The 9,977-nt window shown below is 48.4% G+C and overlaps 2 protein-coding genes across 2 annotated transcripts in view; both read right to left on the bottom strand.

Annotated features, from left to right (window-relative positions):
* Window positions 1–295: 295 nt before the first annotated feature.
* On the bottom strand, window positions 296–7,293 carry frs2a (fibroblast growth factor receptor substrate 2a). Its single transcript, XM_056599240.1, has 7 exons — window positions 7,203–7,293; window positions 6,486–6,574; window positions 6,270–6,361; window positions 5,849–6,035; window positions 4,422–4,565; window positions 2,139–2,305; window positions 296–1,516 (listed from the first exon to the last, which is right to left on the bottom strand). The coding sequence occupies exons 3-7, from the start codon at window positions 6,333–6,335 to the stop codon at window positions 296–298; spliced, it is 1,785 nt and encodes a 594-aa protein (XP_056455215.1). The 5' UTR covers window positions 6,336–6,361; window positions 6,486–6,574; window positions 7,203–7,293.
* Window positions 7,294–8,780: 1,487 nt separating this feature from the next.
* LOC130389461 (receptor-type tyrosine-protein phosphatase beta-like) overlaps window positions 8,781–9,977 on the bottom strand; it is a 34,387-nt gene continuing 33,190 nt past the window's right edge. The window contains 2 exon segments of the mRNA XM_056599266.1: window positions 8,781–8,870; window positions 9,035–9,155. Of these exon segments, the coding sequence (XP_056455241.1) occupies window positions 8,848–8,870; window positions 9,035–9,155 (144 nt within the window). The 3' untranslated portion in view covers window positions 8,781–8,847.

Genomic DNA, 9,977 nt, shown 5'->3' with positions numbered 1-9,977 from the left:
ATTATATTACCATAGGAATAAATCGGTATATGGCAAGTACCTAGGTTTAAATTCTGGGTTCTTTTTTTGGTCTACCTAAATTCCCTCACAGGTAACCACACGACAAAAGTCAGTTTCTCTCTCTCGCTCTCTCTCTCTATATATATATATATTTCTTAAGACTTTTAACTGGCTATAACTCTCTTCATGATGCGCTCTCCGTGTGTGTGTCTCTGTTGGGCGGTTATAAAGACGAGCACCCCGTGTGTCCAGCTGAAGCGAGGGGGGGGGGGGGGGGGGGCGGAGGAGGGCGGTCTCAGACAGTGCTTTTGGTGGGCAGTTCCGTGCTGTTGTGGCGCGTCTTCCGCGACGTGCCGTCGTCGCGCGGGCGCGCCCGCTGCAGGTTGGACATGGCGGCGGTGCGCTCGATGTCGATGAGGGCGTACAGCTCCGTGCGCCGCGTGGGCGTGCCCGGCGCCAGCGGCGAGGTGGGCGTGCGCGGCGTGTGGGGGTCGCTGCCGTCCGACGCGCCCCGGTTGCAGCCGCTGCCGTCCGTCTCCACCTCGATGTAGTTCAGCGTCTTGGCCGAGTCGCCGTGGCCCGGCGCGAGCAGGGGCCGGCGGAAGTCGAAGTTGAAGACGGTGGGGCCCTCGGCGTGGCGGCGGCGGCCCGTGTCGGGCCGGTGCGCGCTGAGCGGCGCCACGTTCTCAGTGTTGACGTAGTTGTGGGAGGGCTCCGGCGGCGCCGCCGACAGCGGGTGGGAGTAGGAGTGCTGCAGCAGGCTGTGGGGCGCGTGGTGGTGGTGGTGGTGGTGCTGCTGCTGCTGGTGGTGGTGGTGGTTGTTGTAGCCGTTGAGGGAGGGCGTCTTCAGGCCGCCCCGGCCCGCCTCCTCCCCGTCTGGGAGGCGCGCAAGCCCGCTGCTGCCAGCGGCGGCAGCGGGCTTGCGCGCCTCCCAGACGGGCGGCAGCACCGGGAGGTTCTCGTAGTCCAGCAGCGCTGTGCGCCTCTGGGCCGAGTTGTTGGCGTTCTGGACGTCCGGGGTGAGCGGCGGGGGGCGGTTGCGCCGCGGTGCGGCCGCCACGGCCGCGGAGGAGGCGGCGGAGGAGGAGGAGCCGTTGGACTGCGGGTGGGCCGGCGCGGCCTCGGGGAGGGGCTCCCTGCCGCTGTGCTGCGTGTCCGTGTGGCCGTTGGTCCCGCCCCCCCCCTGCTCCTCCTCCCCCTCCTCGTCCTCGTCGTCCCCCTGCAGCACCTGCTCCTTCCGGGCCATGAGCTTCTGCTTCTGCACCGGGGTGGGCCCCAGCACGAAGCGCACCCCCGCCGGCTCCATCAGCACCTGGGGCTCCGCCGCCGGCGTCGGGGCGGGCGTGGCCGGCGGCGCCGGCGTCGGTGGCGGCGGCGGGGGCTCGGGGCGGAGCCTCGGAGGGGGAGGCGGGGTAGGGGGCAGCTGGGGGGAGGTGGGGCTCTCCAGCGGGGTGGTGAGGGTCAGCGGGCTGGGCTGCTCCTCCAAGAGCCCGCTGGTGTTGACGTAGGTGTGGACCTGAAGCACGGCCCGGGGGGGACACACACCGACCAGTCAGTACACACCTTTATATACCAACAGAACAGCCTCTACAGTGGACCTGAAGCCCGGCCCGGAGGACGCACACCGACCAACACAACCTCATTAGTCCCGCTAGGGGACATTTGTTTGAGCAGCTTGTTGCAGATACAGTGACGTACAGATACACAACTACACAACTACAGAGCATTGAGTGGTCGAATTGCAGAGGGGATGAACAGTTTGTTTGTGATCATTACACACATACCTTATATACTAACAGAATAACACTGACCGCTCTAAAGAGACTGACTTAAAGAATCAAAAAGGAATGACGATGAGTAAAAGGTCCCGTGACACACACCCGGTGTGAGTGTGATCAGCCGCTACAAGCCGTTTTGAATACCTGCCCCTTATGACATCACAAGTGGGCGTGGCCACCTTGACGTACGACGGATAGATGAGCGACGTTTGCTCCAGTCCACTGGGTAGGTGGACACGCCCACTTGTGATGTCATAAGGGGCCGGTTTTCAAAGCGGCTTGTAACGGCTAATCACTCTCACACCTGGCGGCACAACGTGCCCCCTTTAAACCAATCGGGCAGCTCTGCGGCGCTCTTACCGCGTCGTCGGCCACCAGGAGGGGGTGGGTGGACTCCTCCCCCACCGAGGGGAGGCGGGTGCTGGCCACGGAGGGGTGGCGGGTGGAGGGGTGGGAGGCCGGCGCGTCCCCCAGCGACGGGAGGCGGCCCACGCCGTTCGGCACGGTGGGAACGGAGTAGCCCAGAGCTGGACAGGGCAAAGGCAACTTTATCGACATGGCACTTTTCATACGACTCAAAGCGCTTCACATGTGAACATTGTTAAACAGTCAAATCATGGAATAGATAAGTAAAAGAAGACGTAGTTAAAGTAAAAAAAAAAGAAAAAAAAGAATAAAAGACAGAAAATAAAAGCAAAGTTGAAAAAGTGGTTTAGAAAGTGCAATGTATTTAAGAAGATAAATTCAATGATTTTAAAATTACAAAAAGTATCCCTCTCTGGCGAACAGAATGTTGCAGCAGGAAAAAATAAATAAAAAATATTTTCCTAATTTTATTTTTAATTGCGATTATTAATTTATCTGCATCGAGACAGAATCGTTCTAGCGAGAATCGCGATGCATCGAAGAATCGAATATTTTTCCCACCCCTAATATATATATATATATATATATATATATATATATATATGCCGAGGCTCTGGCCTGACCGTGCTAGTGGCAGGTCCTCCCATCCTTGAGGGAGGTCATGAGGTCGCACTGGGTACAGGTTAGCGAGCGTCTGCGTGCTCAGCGGGGGTCATTACAGGGCTCAGGGTGGAGCTGAGGTCACCCCACACTGGCGCTCTTATTCCCCGGCCGTTTCAACAATTAGATCATGCTGATGTCGAGTTAGCCGCGGGTGGCTCCCGCCAGCCCCCCTTGTGCACACTGGCCCCGCGCACGGCGACAAAGAACGCACTCAGAGCCGACCGGGAGTTTAATTGATCGAATTAGAAGAACGATTCCAATTGATTTCAGCTGGAGGCCAATTAGCTCGGGGAACGCTTTGGAATGCGCTTCGGGGACGTCTGCACATGTAGGGACACGACTTGCAGCTACACACCAATAATATGCAGCCGATGATGTCTTCACACACATGACGACTAGCCCTGTGATGCATTTGTGAAGCGTTTTATTTCAGGTCCGCATGGCCTAAGACTTGAATGTGTTTTAGGGACAAACAATTTAATCATCACTATATTCATGAATTCCTTTTTTTCGTTTATTGCCGCAGGTTTGCTGTAGTTACTCTTAAAGTAGTGATGCTTAATATAATACAGCAACCTTCTGTTGCTAACCCTACAGCAGAAGTGCCCAACCTTTTTTGACCCAAGATCTACTTTTCAAGTAGCCAACCTCCCGAGATCTACCAGTCTAGTGTCAACCTTCAGTGGGGGTTTCATTCCGCCTGCGCACGGCCCCTTCTCGTATATGTCCCACGCAAATACTTTTTTATTTTTATTCACCCCTCGCGGTCGACTTGGGATCTGTCGGTGGTCTATTGGTAGACAGCGATCAACTGCTTGGGCACTCCTGCCCTACAGCATTTATTCTGGAAGAAATGAGCGTCTGAGTCACGGCCAGGACTCCTACACTAAAGCGATGTAGTATCTATGCACACGAAGCCTTGCACTTTGTTTGGAGGAAAGAAGAGGAGTCCAGCTAATGGAATCAACTTAACACAAAACGACGCCAGTCTGGTCGTTTAAATCACTAAATATATCATTAGATCTGATGCGAGCCCAAAGCCCATTATGTGGGAGTCCATTAGGGGCATTACCACTCTCTTGTTTTCCCAATTTCAAATGTATATCTATTACATGATACCATACACAAGCAGTACTCTAGCACTGCTGCCGACTCCAGCGCGTCATACTGTGACCTGAACGTGACCTGAGTGTGCATACAAAGTAGGGCAGGGTAGAAATATCGATTCATCAATGCCCTGCAATTTATTTGTTCTCGATTCAATACTATACAACGGTGTATTCCTTTTTTTGCTAGTTAAAGCACAATGAAATGGTTAATTCATTTGGAAATGGTTCATTCTAAATAATATTTAGGTATTTTTGTCATCTGCACGTATTATTTAATCGATATCCAAGCGATTGGATCAACATCGAATCGAAATCGAATCGAATCAAGACCTAAAGAATCAAATTCAATTGAATTGTGGGGTATCTGGCAACACCCAGCCCTAACGCAAAGCATAAAAAAAAAAGAGGGGGAGGCGGCGGGAATGTGTTTGTGTGTAGAGAACGTGTGCGGATTAACGCCGTGGGCGTCTAGCGAGCCGTAGCCAGAGTGCGTGTCTGCACGTACCTGCGGGGGTTTGGGGCGTGAGTGCCCCCTGGTGGTGGGGCTCCAGCATGGGCTCCTCCACCACGCTGATGCTGTGGCTGTGCATCACCTCCTGCAGCATGTTGAAGATGTCCTCGGCGCGGGCGCACTTGAACGCAAAGATTCCTGGGCACAACACAGAGGCACAAAGGGGGAGGGAGTCAGAGTCTCGGGGGGGCGAACACCTCGCGGGCGAGCCCCCACCTCCTCCAGGGGCGACCGGGGGTACGGGTGGGTGGGAGGCGGAAACACACGACTTCACTGGCCGCAGCAACGCCTATGGCGTTAACTTGAAGCCGAGGTCATCAGTGTAGGGCGTGACAGGACAGAGCGTTTGGCTCGTGTCTTCACACCCCGTGTGTTCCCCGTGTGTTCCTACTACCCACTGTGAAAGGGCTCTTAAAAACACTCAAACCACCAAACACCAAAACTTAAAGCCAGGAGTCCCTTTGGGTTCATCGGAGAAGGTAGATTCCCGAAACCGCCAGGGGAAATGGGAAAAACGTAAAAAAAAAAAAAAAATGGCCATGTACACCACGAATATGGCAACACACCAAGGACCAAACAGGCATGGTCCTGCCACTATGACTACTCGGGGTGTAAGGAAAGCACTGCACGAGAAAGAAAAAACAGAGGAGTGACTCCTGATCCAACCACAGCACACCACATCATGTGTATTGGGCAATACTGCAAAGGGGACCACAGTATTGCTAGCATGGAGTGAATGACATGGTGTGGGGTGGGAGGGGGGAGGGTAGGGACACAACGGGGGCCGAGACTTACCGCAGCACAGAACCTACAGAACCCCTCCCAAACCCCCAGCTCGCTCCCTTACGAACCTCAGCATCGTGACGGTATGAGATCCAAAGAGTGACAAAGATGCGTCATGATCGCAGCACAAACATGTGGTTAGGACAACGTTTATACAATAAGTGGGAAATAGCCCATCACCTGTAGGCGGCATTCTACAATTAGACCACACACCCACACACACGCCTCTATTCTGGCATCTTATCTGAATCTTATGGAAATCACAATAACGTCAGACACAGACTGTAACCTTCCAATGGATTAAAATCGTGTCATGGACATTCATTATATTTGCATTTGAATTATCTATTTGCATAGATCCCAGAGAGGAAAGTAAACTAAATTGATCTCACATTTAAGGGAACAATGCAGTTTGGCTTCGTATGGATTTAGTCAAAGTATCCAAAGGATTGAATAAACTGACCTGGCATAAGATATTTCCTATTTATTTCATATTAAAGTTAGACCACTGCATCAGGTTTTAGATGGGTTAACTTCCCTTTGATTCGGCCTCCATGTTGACGACATTAACAAGCAACATGTCTGGCTCCAGCAGAGGGAATGAGCCACTTGGTTTGAGGCGGACGTTTGGCACATACCCTGTCCCGTCTGGCAGCGGCGCCCACTCTCAAAGGAGAACAGGTTGGAGTCGTAGCCGTAGCGACGCAAGCACAGGTACGGCCACCTGACGTCATCCCGGCGGTGCGTGTGGAGCACCAGCTCGCCCTCCGTCAGCTCCATCACGCCAGAGCCCAGCTCATTGCCATCGTCGTCCACGTTGACCACCTGGCACACACACACACAGGTTAAAGAACGGACCGAGGCAAACCCACGCAGGAGATCAAAACTGTTTCTCCTACCCATGTTGCAGTTTGTTCAAACCGCTCCGAAACAAGTACAAGCACAGTACTTGCCGAGCCAAACTCCCTAACCACAGTCATTAGTGAATAATGTTGCGTGGGCGGACAGACTTCTTGCTACACGGCTAGTGTGGTGAGACAGGCCACGGCAGGCACTCACCTTAAATTTGCTTTGATGATTATCAGGAATTGACTCTTTCTCTGGACAGCTTAAACAGCTACCCATGGCTTCCTCACAGCACCATCTGATGTCTAGGATGCCAGGCCAAAATAATGGTTAGTCCATTGTCCATTGTTTAAATTACAACACTATGAGTGATGAATACAGTGCAACAGCAGACTGTGTAGTTCAACGTTTTGGTAGAGGTTTCCTCACCTAGATCCTGCCACCAGTATCCCTGGTTTCATCCGCAGAGACTGAGCGACACCCATGCTTAATCTGTTTGACCAACATGAACAGCAATCCTTAAAAAAAACAAAGGGGTAGAAGGAAAATAAGTGCCCTTCTATTTTTCCACTCTTCCGAGCAAAGTCATCTGAAGAAAACAGCTTGGTAGAAATAAGGACTTGCGTTGGTCCTGATCTATTTCCGCACTGATCCACAGTCAATACTACGGTTTGACTTACAGAATGGAGATATAGCCAACGACACACTATTTTGTTTTCGTGGTCGCTATATTCCATGTTGCGTTCACACTTTTCTACAGGTATATAGCATGTAGTGTTGTGGGCATCCAAACAGTTAACTTACGTTTGTTTATTAGCTACGAATGATGTAAACAAACAAACAACATAATTGGACGCTAAATAACCAATTTCAATTACGTCAAAACTTTGTCGATTAAGTCTGTGAAATTCAATGAAGATGTTACGCTTAATTAACTTTGCGGCCAGTAAGGTCCATTGGCCCAGTGCTAGTCTAAGGGCAGCTAGTTAGCATGGCTCCTGGATCCTGGTTGAATAAGCTAACACTAGAACTCAGCTCTCTTCATTAGCTCCGATGCTAAAGTTAGCAGCGGAGCGGAATACATCAACGCCTTTTGCGTGCTATCAAAGATATCACACAAGTTAATGATCCATAAAACATACTCACAATACACCGTCGCTAGGTTCAATGTAAGCATCCAAACTTTTCGGACGTGTAGACGATGAGTAGCGGTAGGATATCCTACAACGACGCTAGCTAGTGAACCAACCAACTAGCTAGCGGTAGCTCGCTACTAAACGGGCAAATCCACCATCTTTCCACTGCGTTGCTAGAGCGCCAAAAAAACAATCACAACTTCTTACAAAGAGGACTAACGCTCATGTGGGTGGAAAAAAAGCCGTGGAAAATGGTTTGAATCCATCGACACTAATCCACGTTTCACTACTTGATGAAAAACTCCGCCGAAATAAAGTTTGTCTTCTTGAATACCAAGTTTACTTTGGTCACACCGTCTTCTGTCTTGCTAGCTTGCCTGGCTAAATAACGGCGACTTGGCTAAACTTCCGAGAGTTCGAGGCAGGAATCTCCAATGTGGTGAACATCCAGCTCAGTGCGCAGGCGCCAGTGTGTGGTTTGGGACACCCAGGGCCTCTCCCAAGAGGACATAATGAATGAGTAATAGAAAATAATGGTATGCCAGTCATGCGATGTTAAAAACATAATTACTCGTTTTATTTAAACACCCACAGAATATGCGTCACGATATGCCATATACATACGATCATTATATGTGAAAAGTAGTAACTATATCCAAGCTGGCATTCTTGGGCATCGGCCGCAAATATAGTGAGTTCCTTTCAGCATTCCTTGACAGTGACTGTTACATGTCATGTTACAATTCGTGTTTGAGCAAGAATATACCATTGAGTGTGGAATATGCTTAAATCTGATTTAAAATAGTTTTCTATTTATCAATTATTTTGATTGCTTAAAAATATTTCCTCTTCACTTTCTTATTTAAATAACTGAGGGGGAAAAGCATGAGTCTTTAAAAAAAAAATGCATAATCCTGATTTAGTGTAATATATCAGGCAATGGACCATAACCTTCTTCATTTTGTGAATGTAAAAAATGGAATACATTTTATGTATGCTACAAATTACACCTTATACATTTGAGTTAATGTAAAATGTGCATTAGGAAAGATACAGCATACTAGATAGATTAGATTAAGAAAAGTTAGATTCACATCAATCGATACATAAGTTAAACAGTACATTTTGGACAGTATTTTAAAAACTTTTTTAACTTGGCTTCACAAAGTGACTTGAGCAACCAAGTCATTAGTTAAAGGCACCGTGATTTAAATGCTGTTGGGGGAAAATAATCTGCTGACTTCACTTTTACTCATGATGAATCACTCTCTGTGAGTGGCTAGTGACACAGAAAACCTTTACAGTACAAGACTCTATTGAGCCAACAGCCGTTCTCCGAAAATCAAATGTTCATACTTTGGTTTTGTGCTGTAGTCATTATGTGCAAATTTATTTTTAGCTTATTACTATCATAAAATCCGAAGATTGTCGAAATATTGCAAAATATATACAAACACCAACATAAGGTATACACAATTCAGTTTAAAGTTATATTGTTGCTATAAGTTAATGGTCATATACTTTCCTCTATGATATTTTGTCATAAACACATAAAATATTGAATAAAAAAATATAATTGTGATGTATTACAGTAGTGCTACAAATATAACTGTACAGTCAATCTCTTTTTTCTTGCTCCATCACCAATACAATCTTTAACGCCTGGTGAACACCATATCTGTGGGTAATAATAAAAATATATTAATTATTAGTAAATAATAAAATAATACTAAATTTGCATCGGTTCTAAAAACCTGTTTAATAGTTTTTTAACTGCAGAACACAATTTAGCATTTCTAGTCTCCCCTGAACACAGTTCTAGACGTGGTTGTGGAGGGTTACCTCTTTGAGTGTCATGGTGGACATTCTCATAGATGGGGTACAGGAGGTTCTCTTGTTCCCTGCGGAGCTTCCTGGCCCTCAGCACGTCACGCACGCACTGGTGGAGGTAGGCGTACTGGCACTGGAGGGACAGAGAGCAGAGATGACCACACTGTCCACAAAGTGGCCCAGACACCAACACTTTTCCTCAGGAATAAAACAGACTCAGTCTCCACATGATTCATAACAGAGATGCAAAGACTTAGACGGCAAAGGGTTGAGTGAGTGACCTTTAGCACATCAACTTCTACCAACGTTTTGGTACGATTGGAAACAATGTTGTACAATTGTTTGTCAAAGTTGGTTCTGGTATGATACGAGGGGGAAGACCAGATGGCTCCAATGGTTTTATTTAATTTCTATCATTTTGAAAAATGTTCTCATGCAATCTTGTTGATGTACATCCATGATCCAGTGCCAGATCCGTCCTGTAAAACCCTGTTCGCTCAAACCACATCCACTTCATTTGTACCATCACAAAAATAATCAGCCAGTTTATATTAACACAGTGTTAGTGTAAGGCATTCCATCTATATGTAGCTAGCTTAAGTAGAGTAATACACACACACACACACACACACACACACACACACACACACACACACACACACACACACACACACACACACACACACACACACACACACACACACACACACACATGCATACACATATAGACACTCAAACGCACACACATACACAAACACAACCATATAAACACACAGACAACCACAACCATATAAACACACACACACACACACACACACACACACACACACACACACACACACACACACACACACACACACACACACACACACACACACACACACACACAACCAAGTCAAGTCACTAGTCACACTAGTCACAAGTCACACCCTAACCACACACACAAACACACACA

Source organism: Gadus chalcogrammus, chromosome 9 (assembly GCF_026213295.1).
Source record: "Gadus chalcogrammus isolate NIFS_2021 chromosome 9, NIFS_Gcha_1.0, whole genome shotgun sequence".
Taxonomy (NCBI): Eukaryota; Metazoa; Chordata; class Actinopteri; order Gadiformes; family Gadidae; genus Gadus; species Gadus chalcogrammus.
This window is presented reverse-complemented; position numbering and strand designations above follow the sequence as displayed.